Genomic DNA, 20,290 nt, shown 5'->3' on the forward strand with positions numbered 1-20,290 from the left:
CACGGAGTCAGAGCCTGGGTGTTTGGATTCAGGGGAGAGGAGGGCAATTGGGGTGTAGGCAAGGTGAATTTCGTGCCACCAGAACCATGGAGTACTGGACGATCTGGGGTTTATGTCCTGCCACTCTGGCTGGATTCTGGGCATGGGCCGGGGTCCGGTCGGCTCAGGGCTCAGCCTCAGACCCGGAAAGGTCGGTCCAGGTGCCAGCCTCCGAATGAGCCTTTCATTGGCCTCCTCCCTGGCCTCCTCCGCCCCTCTGACCTCTGCCCCTTCCGCCGAGCCGTCTGATTGGCTGCCCCTCGTCCCCCTGGCGCCTCATTGGCTCTCCTCCCTCGCCCTCCAGCCCTGCTCCTGCACCGGTCTCCATCTCCCAGCAGAAGGCGCAGCCATGAATCCGTTATTCGGCCCCAACCTCTTCCTCCTCCAGCAGGAGCAGCAAGGCCTGGCCGGGCCGCTGGGGGACCCCGTGGGAAGCGACCACTTGGCCGCCGGCGGGGACGTGCCCCCGGCGCCGCTCGCCCGGGCTGGCCCGGCTCCCTACTCGCCGCCCGGGCCGGGCCCGGCGCCCCCCGCCGCCATGGCGCTCCGCAACGACCTGGGCTCCAACATCAACGTGCTCAAGACCCTGAACCTCCGCTTCCGCTGCTTCCTGGCCAAGGTGCACGAGTTGGAGCGCCGCAACCGGCTGCTGGAGAAGCAGCTGCAGCAGGCGCTGGAGGAGGGTAAGCAGGGCCGGCGGGGCCTGGCTCGCCGAGACCAGGCCGTGCAGACCGGCTTCGTCAGCCCCGTCAGACCCCTGGGGCTGCCCCTGGGCGCCCGGCCGGCTGCCGTCTGCACCCCGTCGGCGCGGGTGCTGGGCTCGCCCGCGCGCTCGCCGGCAGGCCCCCTCGCGCCCTCCGCGGCCTGCCACCCGGCTCCCTCCACCTCCGCCTCCTCCGCCTACTCCTCGTCGGCCCGCTTCATGCCGGGCACCATCTGGTCCTTCTCTCACGCCCGCCGGCTCGGGCCGGGACTGGAGCCCACTTTGGTGCAAGGGCCTGGCCTGTCGTGGGTGCACCCCGACGGGGTGGGCGTCCAGATCGACACCATCACCCCAGAGATCCGCGCTCTCTACAACGTGCTGGCTAAAGTGAAGCGCGAGCGGGACGAGTACAAGCGGAGGTAGGGATCGGGAAGGTGGGGACGGGGCTCAGCTCACGCCACACTGGGGCCGGGGCTAGGTGTTCGTACAGGAGCCGAGAGCAGCTGGGGCCCAAGAATCAGGGAGGAGTCAGTATGAGTAAAGTTCCTGCTGTGTAAGGAGGAGCTTGGAAGTCCACAGACGGAATTGGATACCCGGAGACTAGAATCCCTGGAGAATGCAGAAGTCAAGACTCGTGACAGGAAGGAGGCGTCTGGGAGCCGAATACTGCGGGGAAGGCTTGTTTTTCATCTAGGCTGCAGTGTTTGGAGGACTGTGTTAACCGTGGGGTTTTGCGACGTGCAAAAGGAACATGGGTCTGAGAGGTCACATCCGGGCTACTGCCTAATCCCCCAGGCTCAGCCCTCGGAGCGACTTTGTGATATAAGCTCCACATACTGATCAAAAGTTAGAGGCAAAGAATGTAGTTTTAATTTGCGAGTCGAAGGGAAATGAGAAGTGGGGTGGAGGGGGGCCGCACCTTGCAGGTGACGATCCTGCCTCTGCCCAGGGTTTCCCAAAACGGCGTCCGAGGGCGCAGCATGGCTGCTCTGGTTCCATCCAAACCAAAATGCTGTGGGGACCTTAGGGCATTTCTGGGAATAGGTCAGAAAAGGAGGGAGGGGGGAAGAAGGAGTAAAGAGAATTCCCTAGGGAAAGGGGAAGGGACTGTAGTTGGCCCAGGGCTAGCGGAAGCTGGGGGATCTGAAAGTGCAGAGCTGAAGGCGGAGGAAGTGTGAAGAGGGCAGCAAGGACCCGAGTAGGAGCAGGTTGGGAATATGGACACACCACACCTTTGACACAAGGCAGCTGGGGCAGGCCGGGTCACTCTGAAGATGAAGAGTTGGTTTTCTGCAGGGAGCCCTGCGGGGTAGCACAAGGCTCCGGGGAGGGGATGCGACGCAGGAGTGCTGGCTGCATCCAAGTGGATCCCCTAGAGGGTTGGTATCCATGCTGTTAGGACAGAAGCGTGAGCACAGCCAGCACTTGGTACACTCTGTGCCTGGGATGCCATGGTTGGAGACGAAGGAGATGACAGGCCAGAAAGAGGCTTTGCCTTCAGGTTTAACCTCTTAATGAGCTACTCTGACCCCTTGTGGGCAGGCCTGGGAATTACCCTTGCAGCCCAGTGGAGCAGAGATTCGTGTCTGGTGGGGATTGGCTGAATGTTCAGGCAAATGACTGCTGGGTCGGGTTGGGGGTCGGGCGGCGAACTTCAGGGATCTGTAACCCGCCTGAGTCTAGCAGATCACAGATCAGCAGGCTTGCTGAGGTGGGTCCTGTCCTCGTGCTGGCTGGCTTCCTTCCTTACTTGTAGTCCGTGATTGAACTGTCTTTGGGAGTCTCAGTTATCTTAAAGCCATCATTCAGATGTCACCCAGAAACTTCCTGCCCCAGCCACTGCAGGAGTTAATTAACGCCGTCAGCAGTGGAACATGGACAGTTCTGGAATACATCCATAACCACAGGAACAACTGCTCTTGTCGGGGTGTTTTGTTTCTAACTGGAAGAGTGTTTGTCCTTGGTCCAGCTGTCCAGGGCAGCAAAGGGTTATTCCTCGGGGACTGATGAGCTCATATCTCTGCAGCACGCTGCTGTGCAGAGGGCCTCACAGCCAGACGTGGGTGGTACGTGATCCTGGCAGTTACTCATTCTTCCATCCCAGATCCCCTGCCCTTGTTCTCCTCTCTTTATAGCAAAGCTAACTCCTGTCTGTGGCCTGGAAGACGTGGGCATAGTATGAGCACTAAACTGGGAAGGAGCTGAGGCCTCCTGGTTCTGGGTTCAGCTCCCCTGCCTTGTGTGACCTTGGGTGGATCTCTTTTTCCTGGTCTCAGTTTTTCCGACATAGGAGTGGCCCCTGCTTCCTCACTTCCCTCAGGGAGGCCGTTTATTTGGAAGAAAGATGTTTGCTCGATGTAGAATACATGGAAATTGCTCAAGTTCTACCCATGTTTAAAGAACCTTGCGAGGGAGACCAGATTTAAATGGAGGTCAAAACGAACCCATTCGTGGGAATGTCTGGCTGGAGTACAAATAGAACTCTACTGAGCTTCCAGATGGTTTATTTTCAGATTTTTTTTTTTTGTTTACCCTGTGAGATTTTATTAATCTTAATCCATACCTAACTTCCTTAAATTTCTGCCTGAAACAGTTGAGTTCGCCGTCCTACCTTTCCTGATGTGTCTTCTCCAGGGCTATTGTCCCCTTGTCTGTCTTGCTCGCTTCCTCCAGGGATGCATGGACCCCAGGGGCATCAGGGTACTGCATCCCGTGCCCTCGCGTTGTAGATGAAGATACCAAGGCCCAGAAAGATAAAGGTCTTCTTTAAGAAAATACATAACCTGACACTGCTGGGGCACTTCGCTGGCCCCAACTGTCTGAATGAGAATGCCAGAGCGAGGGGAGGAGGATGTGAGGGCCGGCTGGGCGGGGAGCCAGGAAGGCGGGAGCGGAGCTGGGCTGCCTTCTCCCCACCCAGCCGCCGGGAGGTGATGTCGAGGAGTTATTATTAGGAAGACTGCAGTGCGGATTGGAGCAGGAGAGCTAGGAGAGATGGACCTGGAGGAGGAGCCCAGGGAAGAGAGCTGAGAGGCACCTGGGAACAGAGATGGAGGGGAGGGGAGGGGAGGACCAAGGCCTGGGCCTGCAGAGTGTGTTCTCCGTGCTGCTTCCTAACCACCTTTCTGGTGCTGAGGTTTCTCTCTTGGTGCAGTTCCCCTCCTTTCTCAGCCTGGAGGAAGCCTTTCCAGGATGGGGGAGAAGTGCTGGGCTATGTCAGTGGGGTCTGAGGAGTCCTGCTGTTCCAGCCAACCTTGCGGGGCCCTGAAATCAATCCTAAGCAGGGGTGTTGCCCCCGCCGCCGCCCTCCTGCCTCTGTGAGGAGGAGGAGGAGGGCGCACTGGCCCGCTCCCAGCCTTGGCCAGGAGTGTCTTCTAGCCTACTCATGGTCGTAGGCTCTGCATGCTGGGGCCCAGGAGGTCCTGCCCCTAGTTGTCACCCACCACAGTCATGAGGCACTTTTCCACGCTCGTTTCCCTCTCCCTCTGGGCGTGGGTGCTTAGTGATCCCAGGCTCCTGCCCGCACCCTGGCCCCTCTCTGCGGCTCACCCGGGGCCTCTGGGTGGGCAGTTTCTGGAGCTTGTGGGGATGGACTTCAAGCATGTCCTACCAGGCTCTTGACCAACTTCGCTGATGCCATATGTGTCCTGCAGCTGCTTTTACAGGATTAATGGTACCACAGGAGGCAGGGCAGCGGGCTAGACGAGCTCTGTTCGGGTGCAGGCAGCAGGCGGGAGCCCGGATCTGAGGACCGGAGGTGGGAGACCGGGCCGGGTGGTGTGGGCAAAAGGAGGGGGACTGAGGCAGGCCAGACAGCTGGTCGGGCTGGGCCCTGCGAGGGACCAGAGCAGCCGCAGTTGCTCTTAAATGGTGCGAGGCCAGAGGTTCCGGGAAGGCAGCTGGTGAGCTGGGAGCTGGCGGGGACCCTGGAGCCACACGCTTCTGCCCGGCTCCTCCCCTCTGGGGAAGCAGACCCAGGGCCGGGGCCTGAGCCAGACCGGCAGGGGGCGGGGAGCGGAGGCGGGAGGACCCCGCACCCAGGCGCTGGCCCTTCGCTGTCTGCAGGTGGGAAGAGGAGTACGTGGTGAGGCTGCAGCTGCAGGAGCGCGTGAACGAGCTCCAGGAGGTGAGGGCCGCCCTGCCCCGCCTCATCCCACTTTCCCCCGCCCGCTGCCCGCAGGCAGTGCCACTCACGCCAGGTTTGCCGGCTTTCTCCCGACCGTAGGAGGCCCAGGAGGCTGACGCCTGCCAGGAGGAGCTGGCCCTGAAGGTGGAGCAGCTGAAGGCCGAGCTGGTGGTCTTCAAGGGGCTCATGAGCAACGTGAGTGCGGCCACGCCACCCCTCGTCCCTACCCACCGGGGCGAGGCTGCCTGAGGCCAGGGCGCCGGCCTTCTTAGTTGCACCCACTTCACTGACCCTCCCCCCAGTGTATGTGCTTCCATTTTTTTTCCCCTCGCCCACCCCCTAACTCAGGAGAAGAAGAGAGAACAAAAGTCCCCGTGGCCTCCATCGTTACTCAGGGTGGTTTGCTCACAGTGTGGCCCCGGGTGAAGTCCTGACCCTCTCTGCCTTCATATCTGGGTCTGTGGAATGGGATAGTAGAGCACATACTTTGCAGGCTGGTTCGAAGGTTGTGATGTACTGAGTTAGGACGGCGGCGCTAGTTCAGTGTCAGCTGATGTTACCATTACGGTACTTTCTCCACTCTCATAGCTCCTGGTAGTCAGTCAGTCTCTCCTGGAGCCTGAGTTCCAGGAGGGAGCCCCCTGCGGGTCCCAGCCACTGGGCCACGCCCTTCGGGGGCCCCGTCTGGCCAGGGAGCCAGCTGTCCTGGGCAGAGTGCTGGAGGGGCACCCAGTGTCTGGGAGGATGAGGGGACGTTGCCGGGCCCTGAGGGCCCCCCTCACCGCTCCCCGTGCTCCCCGCACAGAACCTGTCTGACCTGGACACGAAGATCCAGGAGAAGGCCATGAAGGTGGACATGGACATCTGCCGCCGCATCGACATCACCGCCAAGCTCTGTGACTTGGCCCAGCAGCGCAACTGCGAGGACGTGATCAAGATGTTCCAGGTGAGGGCGAGGGGCGCCTGGGCCCGGCCCCCGCCCCGTCCCACTGCCCGGTGTCCGCGCCCGCGCCCGAGCTCTGTAGGGGGGGCGCGGGGCCGCGAGAGCCGGTCCTCCGCGAGCTGGGCCCGGCCCCTTCTCGGAGACCTTAGCGCAGCAGCCGGGCCCTGGCGGGACGAGGCTGGGGGGTGAGGGACAGCCTCTGGAGAGGAGTTTGGAGCCGTCTCTAACGCCGTCTCTCCCCTCCCCTCTCTCTCCCATCCGCCTCCTCGCCTCTCTGCCTTTCATCTTCTCTTGCTTCCTCCACAGAAGAAGCTGGTTAGTTTTGCTCTCACGCAAGCTTCTTGCGTCCCCGGCCCATTTCTCAGCTCCCCAGGCCTCCTGACCCGCAGGGCTCTCAGCACAGACCCCTCCCCTCCATCCTCCTGCTCTTCTCCTTTCTTTCTCTCCCCACCCCTCTCTCCCCTCCCCTTTCTCCCTCTCCCCCTTCTATCCCTCTCCCCCCTTCTCTCTCCCTCTCCTCCCTTCTCTCTCTCTCTCCCTCCCCTTCTCTCTCCCTCTCCCCCTTCTATCCCTCTCCGCCCCCCTGCCTCTTCCCCCCTTCTCTCTCTCTCACCCCTTCTCTCTCTCTCACCCCTTCTCTCTCCCTCTCCCCCTTCTATCCCTCTCCCCCTTCTCTCTCCCTCTCCCCCCTTCTCTTTCCCTCTCCCCCCTTCTCTCTCTCCCTCTCCTTCTCTCTCCCTCTCCCCCTTCTATTCCTCTCCCCCCTTCTCTCTCCCTCCCCCTTCTCTCCCTCTCCCCCCTTCTCTCCCTCTCCCCCCTTCTCTCACTCTGACCCCTTCTCTACCCCTCCCCTTCTCTCCCTCTCCCCCTCTTCTCTCTCTCTCCCCCCACTTCTCTCTCCCCCCCCAACCCGTTCTCTCTCTCCCTCCCCTTCTTCTGTCTCCCTCCCTCTCTCATTGTTTTGCCTCCATTTCTCTTTCTCCCTTTGCCCTCTGGCTTCCAGATCTGGATGTGTGACTCAGGTTCTGCTTTGTCAACTCCGTGTCTCCCTCCTCCTTGCAGCCTGAAAGTTCCTTCTCAGTTCAGTCATTTCACTAGAAGACTTTTTAGAAAAGAAATCCTCTGGGCCATTATGCGCATCTTACTGTGGTCGAGGCCAGCCATTTCCCCCTTATCTTACTGCTCTGTTTTCTCTGTTTCTTGTCTGTCTTCCTCCTAGTCTGCAGCCCCGTCCCCATCTGTGTCTGTCTGCCTGTCTCGGTGACGCTGGTGTTTCTGTTCCGTCTTGTAACTGTGTCTTCTCTCTGTCTGCCCGCCCTTCCCGCTGGTCCATGCTTCCCTCCCCTGCCGGCGCCCACGCCCTTCTCCTCATGCACCCGGCCTCGTCTCTGTAGTCTCTGCACTTGTCTCCCATTAAGGTCCCGTCCATGGGGGGGCGGAAGCGGGAGCGCAAGGCTGCCGTCGAGGAGGACAGCTCCCTGTCGGAGAGTGACGGGCCCTGCCACCCCGACGGGGATGAGGAGGAGAGCACGGCCCTCAGCATCAACGAGGAGATGCAGCGCATGCTCAACCAGCTGTGAGTCCCGCAGGCCCCTCCCCCGAGGCCGGAGCCCCGCCCAGCAGCCCCTCCCCGCCGCCCGCCTTGACGCCCGGGCTCCCTGTCTCTAGGAGGGAGTATGATTTTGAGGACGACTGTGACAGCCTGACTTGGGAGGAGACTGAGGAGACCCTGCTGCTCTGGGAGGATTTCTCGGGCTATGCCCTGGCTGCTGCAGAGGCCCCGGGAGAGGTAACCGCCCTCCCAGCCGCAGGGCCCCGGCTCCTCCTCTCCGGGCGCCAGGCCCGTCTCCTCCCGGCCCACCGTCCACTCCGTGCTCTGTCTTCCCTTTGTGGCCACCATCCGTCACCTGCTTCTCCCTGGTCCTTTGTCCTCGTCCCCTCTCTCTCCGGCTTCCTTTAACCTGACTCACTCTCTCCCTCGCCTTGCCTTGTGGTGCCCCATCCCACCCCTCCCATCTGGCCTCCCCCTGCTTCCCTTTCCACTCCAGCAGCCGGAAGACAGTTTGGAGAAGGTGATTAAAGATACTGAGTCCCTGTTCAAAACCCGGGAGAAAGAATATCAGGAAACCATTGACCAGATAGAGGTAAGGCCGTGCGCTGAAGATGAGGGCCCCAGGTTCCCGGTGGGTCGCAGGTGCAATGGCCTCACCCCTGCGGGACCCCAGACACCAGGGCCTCCCCACTTCTTCCTGGCGGGGGCGGAGTGATCTCCCCACTGTAGCACCTCTGGTGGGTCCTTAAGACCTCAGGCTGCGGAGGGCGGCCGACAGATGTGGGTTCAAACCTCAGCACTGTCACTTACTTCCACTCTAACTTTTAACAGGCCTCTTCTCTCTGAGCCTGCTTCTTTATTTGTAAAGTGGGATTCTTACTAATACCTCCCTCAGGGTTGTTTGAAGGTCAAGTGAAAGAAGGCCCAGGCAGAGCGCGGGGCGGCGTCTGTCTCGTAGTCAGCACTGCATGTAGTCGTTGCTTTATTATCTTTGCTGTTATTACGGTTAGTGCTGTAGTGGAGTCCACTCAGGTGGACTTGAACTTTGCTGCTGCCTCCGCTCAACCTTTGAGCCAGTGGGGAAATCTCCATTCTTATTCCCTAGCCTTGAGGAACCTTCTAGAGATGCGAGTGGAACTGGTGCTTCAACTTAAACTCTAGGCCTCTAGGGGCGGCAGGAAGGATTTGTGGCACCTGGGAGGAGGGCCTGTGGGACGAGGCTTGCGTGTGATTCTCGTGAGCCGTCCTGCCCGAGCAAGCGTGAGAGGGTCCTTTCCACGCCCTCTGACTTGGGGATGAGGCTGGGGGCCTTCTGGAACTCTCAGCCTCTCTCCAAGCCCACTGCCCTCACAGCGGCAGTGGAAGTTGAGGAATTCTTTTCCTACATCCTCATTCCCCCAACGCGCATTAGCTGGCCCTGCTCCTTTAAGCAAAACCTGCTTCCTTTTTTTTTTTTTTTTTGCCCAGGCAGACAGACGCTCACTTTTAAAGGCACTGCTGGGAACTTCCCTGGCAGTCAGTGGTTAAGACTCCACACTTCCACTGCAGGGGGCGCGGGTTCGTGACCCAGTTCGATCCCCACTTCGGGGAACTAAGATCCTGCATGCCATGTGGCCAAAAAAAAGAAAAGAAAGGCACAGCCAGCTGTGCGCCACTAGCTGAGGAGCTGGGCGGGGAACTGCGCTCCGCTCTCCCGTTTACGCCCATTCCGCCTTCCGCCTCCTCCCTACGCCTAGAACGGCCTTTCGGGGAGGTGTCAGGAGGGCGGACACGGTGGTGGTGCTCCTGGACATCCAAATGGGACACCTGAGGTCCATTTAACTCAGTGACCTTTGATCTCTCAGGGGCCCTGGGGTGGAGGCAAGGACCATTTCCATCATTGGATGGTGAGACCAAGGCCCAGGTGGGGGGTGGGCGGGAAGTCTTTCCCCCCACCCCTTCCCCTCTCCATCTGCTCCCAGCCTCACCCCTCCGCCCTGCCCCGCCGCCAGCGCGCGCGGGGTTTTCAGTGTGGCTTTTGGGGTCGTCTCCTTCCTGCAGCCCTGCTCTGAATGTGTAGAGACTGGCGGCCGTCCTAGCCTCGTATTCTGCTGGAATGTGTTTGGTTCATTCCCTTGTTCCCTGCCCCGCTGAGTGATGGGCTCCAGAACCCACCCCTCCTCTTTAATTCCGGCTCTCCTGAGGTGTAGGGATTGGGGTGTAGGTGGCAGCCAGTCTGGACAAGAGCTGGCGGCACCATATTTCCCTCCTGGACTGAACAGTCAGCGCGTCCTGCCCCTGGACGTGCTCTTGCTGCGGGGGCCCCGACGGGGATCCCAGCTCTGGAACCGAGGCCGTCGTTTGAGCCGTGCTCACTAGGGCTTCTGATCCACCCAGGCTACCATCTCTTTGTCAGGCTCTGTGACTGTTTTCTTTTCTCTCCGAGTTCCCATCCTCTCTGCCCAGTTCAGACCATTCACGGGTGGTTTCCCGCCCTTTCTCTTTGCTCTCAGGCAGTCAAGCAAATCACCTCCGGGCAGTTTTACTCTGCCTCCCCTTGTGGCCCCTGTTCTTTGTGCCCAGAACAAAGAGAGGCTGCACATTGTCTGTGGCCCAGATCTTTCACCGCCTCTGCGCCTGGCTCTCAGCTCCACCTCGAGCCTGTGGCGCAGAGGCGGGGTCTGGGAGGGAGACTGCGTTCCCTGGACTCCGGGCCACACATCATGTCACGCATGACGTGTCTTGAGTCGGGCTACATCTCAGAGCCCGTCGGACATTCAGCGAGGCAGGCAGTCCTTCTGTTCATCTCTGAAAAGGGCTTACAAGTGAGAAAAGCAGTGAGAGGAAATAGGTGGTAAGAGAGCAGAGCGCCTTTCAACAGGGCCCAGCCGGCCTCTGGCCTTAGGGCCATGAGTCTCGTAGACGCTGCTTGAAGTTAACTAATGACTCTGCCGTCGAGGTGCGGGGCGTGCACGCAGGGATGAGTAGGCCCCGTGGCCAGCCCTGCCAGGAGCTCCCAGCTTGCAGAGGGGCACAGGCTGGGGGGACAGCGCTGTGTGGGGAGTGAGGACCAGAGCAGGCCCCGGGGGGGCCCCGGGAAGGGCAAGCCGGCCGAGCACTCAGGAGCATCCCTTACTCACGGCTCTCGTCGGGAGTCTATTCCGAGAGCGCAGGCCCAGAGCAGATCCCTTAGTGAAAGCCTCCGTGGGAGAGACTCCCGGGGAAACTGGAAGGAATGATGGAGTATCAGGCACTTTCTGCCTTGCGCTGGTTTAGTTTAAAATCTGAGTCCTTCACTTCCACTCCGGCTGCCTGTGCCCCCGCCTGGGGTGCCCTTGGCAGGTTAGCCTCCCGGGGGTGGGGGACAGGGGCCCTGCTGACCCGGCGGCCCTGCCCTGCCCCCGCCACAGCTGGAGCTGGCCACGGCCAAGAACGACATGAACCGGCACCTGCACGAGTACATGGAGATGTGCAGCATGAAGCGGGGCCTGGACGTGCAGATGGAGACCTGCCGCCGGCTCATCACCCAGTCCGGGGACCGGTAAGGGCCCCCCGGGCACAGGTGGGGAGGGGACGGTACCCGGCGCCCCTCACTGGAGAGCCCTGACACCCTCCGGCAGTGACTCAGGCCCGTCTTGCCATGGGGCTGCCCGTTGGAGGTCGCCTGGTCTGCTCGCCTCAGCCCGGCAGCTCCCTCCCCCTCGGCAGTTGGACTATGCGGGCGTCCATCCGTGGTTGGACTGCTGAAACCTCCCGATGCCGCTGACTCTGGCGGTTCCCCTGGTTAGAAAGGCAGCTAAAAACTGACAAGGAGCACAAGGGGCAGATTTTTATCTAAAGTCAGGGCCACAATTTGTGCCTTTGGCCCTGCGTTAGTTTTTAAAAATTGCAAAACTACTTCATAGACGTGAAGCTGGGGCCACAGAGCCAGTGCCCTCCGGCTCCGGCGGCGTCTCGTACTGTGACCTCAGATACTTCTGAACTCAGCCTCTCCGAGTCCCCAAGTTAAAGTGGGGACCGTTTCTTACCCCCCTCCCGCCCCCCCTTGCCCTGCGTCCGCCCTTGCCCTGTGGTCCTTCTGCCCTGCCTGAGATGCTGCTCACCTGCCAGGGGATCAGGCCAGGGGAGGTGGGCGTGCCAGCCTTGTCAGGATGCTTCCCCGGCCCGAGGTTACAACTGACGCTCTTTTCTAGAAAGTCTCCTGCTTTCACTGCGGCCCCGCTCAGCGACCTGCCGCCCCCGCCGCCACCAAGCGAGGCTGAGGACTCCGATCGCGACGTCTCATCTGACGGCGCCATGAGATAGGGGCCTCCTGCAGCTCGGCCCGCTGGGACTGACCGAGGCAGAGGGCTGGGTGGTTCACAGACGGAACGCCGTTTGTCCTGCAGCACCGAGCCTGGCCCCGGGGACGGGGCGCGCCTCCCCGGCCTCTCTAGGGGTCTGGGGTGTCTGGAGCGAGGCTTGGCCTGCCCTTCCCGGGCGACTCCCTGCACAGCCGGCTCTCCTGCCTTCATGCGTGGGTGAATGCTACTTTCCCATCTTTAAAATGCTGCCAGAGCACTCGTGGCCCCTCACCCTCTCCACTGAGTAAGGAACGTGATTGTCCTTCCTTCCGTCCCTGTGGCCTCGAGCCAGCTGGCTGTCTTGATTCTGTACTGGTGCTAACTGGCCCGGGCACTGGTATGAGGGGGCTTAGGCTGGACGTCCTGTGGCTTGCGCACCGGAGAGGGCTTCCCTCCGCGTCACAAGCGGAGGGAGCGGGCCTGGGCAGGGCGCTCTGTCCTCCCTGTTGTCCGAGCGCTCACGGCCGGCTGCCCGTCGACAGCAGTGGTGTGGCTGTGAGCCTTCCCTGGCGGAAGTGCCACGCGTTACAGGGGCCTTAGTGCGTCCGGTCCGGTCCGGCGGCTGCTGGGTCTGGCTGGGTGCAGTATCAGCATCGTGGAGGGAGACAGAAGCTCCTGCTTGTTTCCCAGTCACCGCTGGGTGACAGAAAGGTGAAGCTGTGTGTGTGTGTGTGTGTGTGTGCACACGAGCGTGTATGTGGGTGCACGTGCGCTCAGGGTCTCAGTTTCTTCAAGCATCAGCTGCAGGTGTGCCTCCTCCGTGTCTGTCACACGCTGAGACCAACCAGCTGAGCGAGAAGACGTCCTGGACTCGGAAAAGCTTGGCGAACTGGGGCTACGAGACCGAGGGTCCCTCAGCATCGCTGCCTGAGGCAGGCTGGGCTGAGCTGATGTTTGTGTGGAATCTAATAATAATGAAACTGGCGACTATTTATCGAACACGCTTGTGTCACTGTTTCCAGCACTTTCTGGTGGTTCTGGTGGTGGTTATACAGTCCTCTGCGCGGAGTGCACTAGTTATCATCACTTCAAAAACATGCGGGTGCAAGGCAGGTGCGGAGGTTGTAAGTAACCTGCCCAAAGTAATGGTGCCTCGAGTGGCAGAGCCAGGGCCTCAGCCCTGGTTGGCGGCACCAGCTCTGTGCTTCTACCGCTAAACCCACGTGCATCCACGGGTGACAGACGACATGGGAGCAAAGCCATCCCCACCCTTCCCATGGACCAGCCTACTGTAATCCCTCCAGCGACACTAGGGCACCCACACAGCTGCACTGCTGGTGGTCACTGGGGCACTGAGACTTGCAGCCGCTGGGCAGAGCTGGGGCCTGCACCCGGCAGGCTGGCCGTGCTCCATGCTGCTGCAGAGGTCAGCTAACTGGCCAGAGGCCAGGCGGACTCTGCCCTGACTTCCTGTGCCAGTGTCACCCTCCAGGGAGCTGCAGACAGAATGGCATCTGGATACGTGGAGCCAGGCCATTCCTGGGCTCGGCCACAGCCATCTGGAGCACAGCGAGTCCCCGTGGCACCCAAAGACCTCAGAGAGGAACCAAGGTGAGCTGAGGACAGGTGGCTCTTCAGGGGAGCAGTGTCCGCTCCCAGACGGGGGCGGGGCTCCTGGCTGGTTGGGTGCTGTCAGCAAGATGTAGTTCTCCTTGGCCCCAGCCCAGCTCCCCTCCCCTTTATCCTAGACCCTGGAGCAAGACAAAACAGTAGCCTGGGTACAGTGTACTTTATTGATGGTACATGACAAGGCAGGGCTCCCTAAGCCCCTCCTCCTCCCCCCCCTTCCTCATGGGGTCTGGGATGGAAACCGTGTGGAGATCGGGAGATTCTCAAGTGTGTTGGAGGACGGAGTTGGGGCAAGGACTCCCCAGCAGTGGAGGACCTCTCTCTTCCTCTCGTGCTCCTGCTGGGGCTGGTGGTCCAGGGACTCTTACTCCTTGGAGGCCATGTGGACCATGAGGTCCACAACCCTGTGGCTGTAGCCAAATTCATTGTCGTACCTGGAAGGAGAGGGAGTTAAGGGTTGTTTTCCCGAGCCGGCCACCAGGGGGCAGCAGACTCAGTCCCACTCTGACGCACCACCTCCCACACCCGCGCCACACACCAGGAAATGAGCTTGACAAAGTGGTCGTTGAGGGCGATGCCAGCCCCAGCATCGAAGGTAGAAGAGTGGGTGTCACTGTTGAAGTCACAGGAGACAACCTAGGGAGGAAGAGCCAAGCACAGAACCCAGTCTTGCTCACCGGGGCCACGTGGACACCAAGTTCCCTGACCCATCAGTACCTGGTCCTCAGTGTAGCCCAGGATGCCCTTGAGGGGGCCGTCCGCCGCCTGCTTCACCACCTTCTTGATGTCCTCGTATTTGGCCTGAGGAGGTAAAGACAGGCGGTTATTCAAGCTCCAGTCTTGCAAGCCCCAGCCCACCAAAGCTGCTCCAGGCCAAACTTACAGGTTTCTCCAGACGGCAGGTCAGATCCACGACGGACACGTTGGGGGTGGGGACGCGGAAAGCCATGCCAGTGAGCTTCCTGTAGACACAAGTAAGCAGAGTCAGCACCAGGCATCCCGGGTCCCCGGGTCCCCAGGGCAGAAAAGCAGCAACGAGTCTCACCCGTTCAGCTCAGGGATGACCTTGCCCACAGCCTTGGCAGCGCCAGTAGAAGCGGGGATGATGTTCTGGGCAGCCCCTCGGCCGTCACGCCACAGCTTCCCGGAGGGGCCATCCACGGTCTTCTGGGTGGCAGTGATGGCATGGACCGTCGTCTGGAAACAGGAGGGGGCGTGAAGGCCCTGCCTAGTGCTCACCACGCCACCCCCCTCCCTCCTCCCAGGGGAAGAACTAAGTGACCTGAGCAGATCCCTTGGAACCCCAGGGCCATGCTCTGGGAGGGAGAAGGGTCCCACTCTGGGTGTGGACTGAATGTGCTCTGGCAAGCCCCCCATCACTCATACCATGAGTCCCTCCAGGATGCCGAAGTGGTCATGGATGACCTTGGCCAGGGGGGCCAAGCAGTTGGTGGTGCAGGAGGCATTGCTGGAAAGAGGGAGGCAGGTCAAGGGCACGTCCATCATGTACCACGCTGCACGATCCGCCCACTTCTCCACGCCCTCTGCCGCGCTCACCTGACGATCTTGAGGTGGTTGTCATACTTCTCATGGTTCACACCCATGACAAACATGGGGGCATCGGCAGAGGGGGCAGAGATGATGACCCTCTTGGCTCCACCCTTCAAGTGAGCCTGCAGCAGAGGAGTACTTACAAACCCAGGCTCCCCCTTCCAGGCCTAGGTCCGCTCCACCCCATCTTCCCGTCACACCGAAGCCCAGAGTCAGTTCCCCTCCTCTTCCACCTCCCTGCTGCTCACCCCGGCCTTCTCCATGGTGGTGAAGACGCCAGTGGACTCCACCACATACTCAGCACCAGCATCACCCCATTTGATGTTGGCGGGATCTCGCCTACAAGGGAAGACAGGACAAAGCTCAGGGACATGGGCTGCCACGGACCCAAGGAGGTCACCCCACTCCAGTACCTCCTCCAAGGCAAATTTCTTCCTGTTCCGTCTCCCACACTTACTCCTGGAAGATGGTGATGGCCTTTCCATTGATGACAAGCTTCCCGTTCTCAGCCTTGACTGTGCCATGGAACTTGCCATGGGTGGAATCATACTGGAACATGTAGACCTGGGGGGACCAGGGAGGGCATCAAGGGGCTGCGCCTCAGCCACGCTCTGCTCCCCGCCACCAGCACGGGTGGCACTCACCATGTAGTGAAGGTCAATGAAGGGGTCATTGATGGCGACAATGTCCACTTTGCCAGAGTTAAAAGCAGCCCTGGTGACCAGGCGCCCAATACGGCCAAATCTGAGGGGGACAACAGGTGAGAAGGCATGAGAAGGGAGGAGAGAGTCCTCTTGGGTATGTAAGCAGCCCCAGGCCCACTCACCCTCTTTCAGAGGGAAGAGGATGACACTTTGCTACCACCAGAGAAGTCCCAGGAGAGCTCACTTTATCTTCCTAAGCAACTCTGCCAGGCCAGCCTGGCTTCCCAGCGCGGCCACAAAGTGAAGGCTCACATCCTGCCCAAGAGGTGACTGGGCTCAAAGACTTGCCCACCCGCTAGTCATCTGATATCCGTTGAGGAGTGACAGGGTGGTGCGCTGCTGCTGCCACCTACAGTCTGGGCACGTGGCAGGCACATGGCATTCATCACACCCACTAACTGTAAATGCTTGTTCCTGTCTGGCCCAGCTTCGGGCTACACTCTCTAGAGAGCAAAGAGTTGTACACTCAGCATCACCAAGCTCAAAGGGCAAGAGCAAAGGTCATAAGTGAACTGGCCAGGGGAAACCCACCCCTTCCCCAAGTCCCTCCTACAAAAGGGAAAGAGACAGGGAAAACGAATGGTTTCTCAACCCCTAATCCCAGCATTCTGATTTGCTTAGTACCTGTCCTTCCTAGCTCTTTTCCAAAAATCAGCAGTGGGCGCAACAGATGTTTGGGTGTGGGGAGGGCAGGGGGAGGAGGTGGAAAAGAGCGGAAGCCCAGGACCCCAGCTGCAGAAAAGGTCAGGCAGCTATATTTAACCCCAGCTTAGGGTGGAGTGGGGATCTGGTTTCTGGAAGACGGGATGGGGAGAAGGGCAGGATGCCCGAGGCTCACAGACACCTAATCCTCCTGGTGACCTTTACAGCCTGGCCCTTAGGGTTGGGTCAGCTCTAGGCATGGATGGAAGAAATAAGCTTCGAGGAGAGCCGCTGTGAAGACAGGGGCTGCAGCTCCGGGAGCCATTTTGTGGTGGAAAATTTCTAAGTACCCATGACTCAGCTCTCCCAGCATGGCACCAAGCCACGGCTACCACACCTCTCCGGAAAAAGGAAAGGAAAAAAAACCCCAAAACAACACAAGACCACCCCCATAAACCCACGTTTTTGATTCATCAGAGAACCATCTAGGAAAAGCATCCTATCATCCCTAGGGGGAAATTTGGCTGGCGGTTTAAGGGATGGTCTAGGGTTAGTATGGTCAGAGTTGAGGTCTAGTTGAACAAGAAAGGGAAAGCCTAGCCTCACCTGGCTTAAGGGATAAAGGCGACTCCACCCCCACGAGACAGGGGTAGGAGAGTTAGTCATAGGCAAGGAAGGAGGCAGGCTGAAGGGCTAAGGAAGGTTTCCTAACGGCAGTTCATTCATTTCCTTCCTAGTTGCAACATGGCGGCTGGTTACCGCAGATGACCGCCCCCCCGGCCCCCCCAGCTGGTTCTGCGCGCAGCTGTGCCTCCTGCATCCCGGGGCTGCGCCCGGCCGGCGGCACGGGCTGGAGGTGGGGGACGGGCTCCTCCCCAGCACGTGACCGCGAAGGGCGCGAAATGAAAGAAAGAGCCCCAGCTGGGGGATTAGAGGATGGGTCCAGAGCAAGAATCGGAGACTCCTGTGTATCTGCCGCAGGCGGAGTGGAAGGCTCCGCAGAGGCGGAGTTAACAGGAGGCGCAACAGCCGGGGATGGGGGGCACGAGGCCTTGCGAGGCCCTCCTCCAAGTCTGAGCACCGACCTTGAGTTCTCCTTGGGGGGGGTACGACCACCCCCATCCAGGTCCCGCACGCGCTAGCAGAGACCCAGTAGGGCAAGACCTACAGACGCAATTCGGTGGGGACCACAGGACTTAGTGCCCCACCCCGCCCCACCCCGTAACTCACCCGTTCACTCCGACCTTCACCATCTTGTTTCCGGGACGCAGCTGCGGGCAGAGGGAGGTGAGCATTAGAACGCGGGGCGAAGCGGCTGGAGTCCTGCGCTGCCCTCCCCGCCCCTCCCCCAGGCCTCCATCCAGGACCTGCGCTTCCGCACGTCCTTCCTCCCGCCCCCGCAATGCGGGGGCCCCGCCGGGCGCGACGCGGACCCCGGCCTCCTCAGCCGCACCCCCGGCCCGCGCACGCCCCTCGTCCCTTTCGAGACCGTCCCCGAGCCCTTTGTGGATCCTCTCCGCCAGGCTTTACCTGGCACTGCACACAAGACACAGCTGTCTGTGGAACGGGGAGGAGCAGAGAACGCAGGGGAAAGCTGCAGCCGGGATTTATAGGGAAGGTGAGGGGCGGGGGCGTGGTGACGCGGGTCCGCATCGCCCAGTCCCAGCCCCGGGGTGCGGAGGCCTGAGCTACGTGCGCCCGTAAAGTCGCGAGTAGTCGGCCCTCTGCTTTTTTTGGACCAGCCTGGTTCTTCAAATGTGCACGCACCTCGCTTGTGGGCTGAGGACGGAGAGGGGGAGGGGACCGAGACTGGCCCAGAGGAGGAGGGGACCGGTGATGGTGCTTGGCGGGGATTGGGGGCGGGAGGTTACTGCGGGGTTCTGTGGACTCGGGGCCCGGGGCCCTTGTGAGAACTGAGGGATGCTGCACGGATGTAACGGGAGGACCTGGGGAGCCGGTTAGATACGGAATTGGACCCAGAGCCAGGGACAGCTCGCGGCTGCAGGGTCACCCTTCCTCCTCCTCCCCGCCCCCGCTCCCCTGCTTTCAAAGGCTGAGAGGCGGGAAGGCTGAGGAACTTCTCGAGGCTCTTCGGTAGTGACACAGGAACAGCAGAGGAAAAGGCTCGGGAGGGGCCTCCCGCAGGGCCCTGCCCAGCCCCCCCCTTCCCCCCTCCCTCCGCCCCCCCGCCCCGACCCCGGCTTCGGGCCTCTCCGGGCGGGGGGGCCGGGGCTGGGTCCTGGGCTGTGAGGGCCTGGAGAGGAACGAGGCTCCGGGGGAGGGGTCTGCACTGAAGGTCACGACGTCCTGCGGCGCAGGCAGCCTGGAGACCTGAGAATCGGGGCAGACAAACCAGGCTCTGTGCGCACCACCTGCTCTCCCCTAGGCCCGGGCTGGGGCGTCGGGACGGGAGAGCATCACTGCTGGGGGCTGGCCCGGTAGAGGGCCGGAGGCCTCCCACAAAGTCGCTCCTGGGAAACCTGAGGGCTGTGCCGCCCGGGCTGGGAGACAATGCCTCTTTCACCCTGTCCAGCCCGTCCAGCCCTGGGCCGAGAGCAGGACGTGAGGGCGGAAGTCCCTCCCCATCCTGGGACGTGCAGGCCAGCCCTGCAGCCAGGGCTTCCCCTTCACTGGCTGCGTCCAGGGGATGTTGGGGGCAGGGTGAGGAGTCCAGAAGAGGGAAGATATTGGGAGGTCTTGGGCACATGGTGGGAACAGGCCCCCAGTCCCTTCGCACACGTGATGTGGAGGAAGGAATCCATTCCTCTCCAAGACCAGTCAGTCAGAAGCCTGCACTGTGCTGGGTTTGTAAGCTGAGGATGGAGGAAGGGCTGGTTCTGGGGACTTGAAGGGTTGAGGGTTTAGAGGGGGTGGGGTGGAATGGACATTGCCCATCAGCAGGTGCTGGGGGACAGAATTGGGGCCTCTTTGCTGGCCCAGCGTAACCTGAGACCAGCCCCCTTTTCCAGCTGAAAAGCCTGTGGCTAAGTTTAGCCCGCATGGTGATAACCTTTGCTTAAAAGGCAGAGAGCACTGCCCTGCACCCCGACTCCAGCCTGTCCCTTGCCTTTCTGGGATTGCCCTCCCTCCTTGGGGCCCCAGATCCAAGGCTGGCTGTGGCTGGCATACATCTGCATGGTCCACGGCCAGACTTTTGCAGGAGCAGGAAGAGCAGGGCCACAGGGCAGCTAATGGTGAGGGGAGGTGAGAAGCGCCTCACTGAGGAGTCTGCTGGGTAAGTGGAGGGGGGACGCGGCCTCCTCCTCAGGCTCCACCAGGACGGCAGCGCTTTCCCTGACAAGGACCTTAGGAGCCCCTCCACCCTCCTGTGCTACCCGAAGCATGTCCCCCTTTGCCGCATGCTTGTCATTTCTCATTACTGTCCTTTGCTGAAAAGAGGGAGCTCAGTGCTCTGGGAGCACGACTGATGCAGTGTGCTGTTGTCATGACAGCAAAGACACCAGTGTAGCCATGACAGCAGCCTCACTGCCTCCAGTTCAGGTGACTCAGCAGAGAGGAACTGGGGAGTAGGAGTGGGTGGACGGGGCCTGCATCTGAGGGGCTGACTTGCTGCAGACCCTGTAACGTGGTGAGGAATCCCTGGGAGACAGTCCCCAGAGACAGTGTCTAGAGCTGAAGGGGAATCATGACCTGATCTCCCATCAGCCTGGCCAGGTCAGTCACCTATCTTTAGAGATGGGGTCAGGGGCACGAGTCAGGGTGAGGGCAGGACAGAAGCCAGCCCTTGGTGGAGAGGAGGGTTTCTCAACTTCAGCTTCACTGACATTTTGGGCCGGAGCATTCTCTGTGGTGGGATCTGTCCTGTGCATTGTAGGATATTTAGCAACATCCCTGGCCTCAGCCCCCTAGCTGCTGGTAGCACCCCTTCCCGCTGGGTTGTGACCACAAAAATAGTCTCTAGACGTTGCCGACTGTCCCCTGCAGGGCAAAATCGCCCCCAGATTGAGAAGTGCGGATCTGGAGTGTAGACGCTGCCTAATTCTGCACAGCGGAGCAATCCTGCCACGCGTGCAGGGTGGGGAGGTCGAGAGGGAAAGATGAGGCACTGAGGGGGCGTGAAACTCAGCAGATGCTGGGACAGGCCCCAGACTCCTGGGCTCATCTTCTCCTTCTGGATC

The 20,290-nt window shown here is 60.7% G+C and overlaps 2 protein-coding genes across 4 annotated transcripts; one reads left to right on the forward strand and one right to left on the reverse strand.

Moving 5' to 3' along the window:
• The first annotated feature begins 347 nt into the window (after positions 1-347).
• Positions 348-12,624, forward strand: IFFO1 (intermediate filament family orphan 1). Of its 3 annotated transcripts, none has more exons than XM_082420253.1 (9): positions 348-1,161; positions 4,808-4,868; positions 4,968-5,063; positions 5,674-5,814; positions 7,206-7,387; positions 7,480-7,600; positions 7,860-7,955; positions 10,753-10,883; positions 11,536-12,624. In XM_082420253.1, the coding sequence occupies exons 1-9, from the start codon at positions 389-391 to the stop codon at positions 11,645-11,647; spliced, it is 1,713 nt and encodes a 570-aa protein (XP_082276379.1). In that variant the 5' UTR covers positions 348-388; the 3' UTR covers positions 11,648-12,624. The 3 variants fall into 3 exon arrangements, with proteins under 3 accessions (XP_082276379.1, XP_082276377.1, XP_082276378.1); XM_082420251.1 differs by having other exon boundaries at positions 7,230-7,387; XM_082420252.1 differs by having other exon boundaries at positions 7,230-7,387; positions 7,863-7,955.
• A 775-nt stretch (positions 12,625-13,399) lies between these two features.
• Positions 13,400-17,798, reverse strand: GAPDH (glyceraldehyde-3-phosphate dehydrogenase). Its single transcript, XM_082420295.1, has 12 exons — positions 17,682-17,798; positions 17,382-17,422; positions 15,450-15,549; positions 15,263-15,369; positions 15,054-15,144; positions 14,812-14,927; positions 14,641-14,722; positions 14,300-14,451; positions 14,138-14,216; positions 13,972-14,055; positions 13,793-13,890; positions 13,400-13,688 (listed from the first exon to the last, which is right to left on the reverse strand). Exons 2-12 carry the CDS (start codon positions 17,402-17,404, stop codon positions 13,619-13,621), a joined length of 1,002 nt encoding a protein of 333 aa, XP_082276421.1. The 5' UTR covers positions 17,405-17,422; positions 17,682-17,798; the 3' UTR covers positions 13,400-13,618.
• Positions 17,799-20,290: the final 2,492 nt, after the last annotated feature.

This window comes from Balaenoptera physalus (assembly GCF_965194825.1).
Source record: "Balaenoptera physalus genome assembly, chromosome: 13".
NCBI lineage: Eukaryota > Metazoa > Chordata > Mammalia > Artiodactyla > Balaenopteridae > Balaenoptera > Balaenoptera physalus.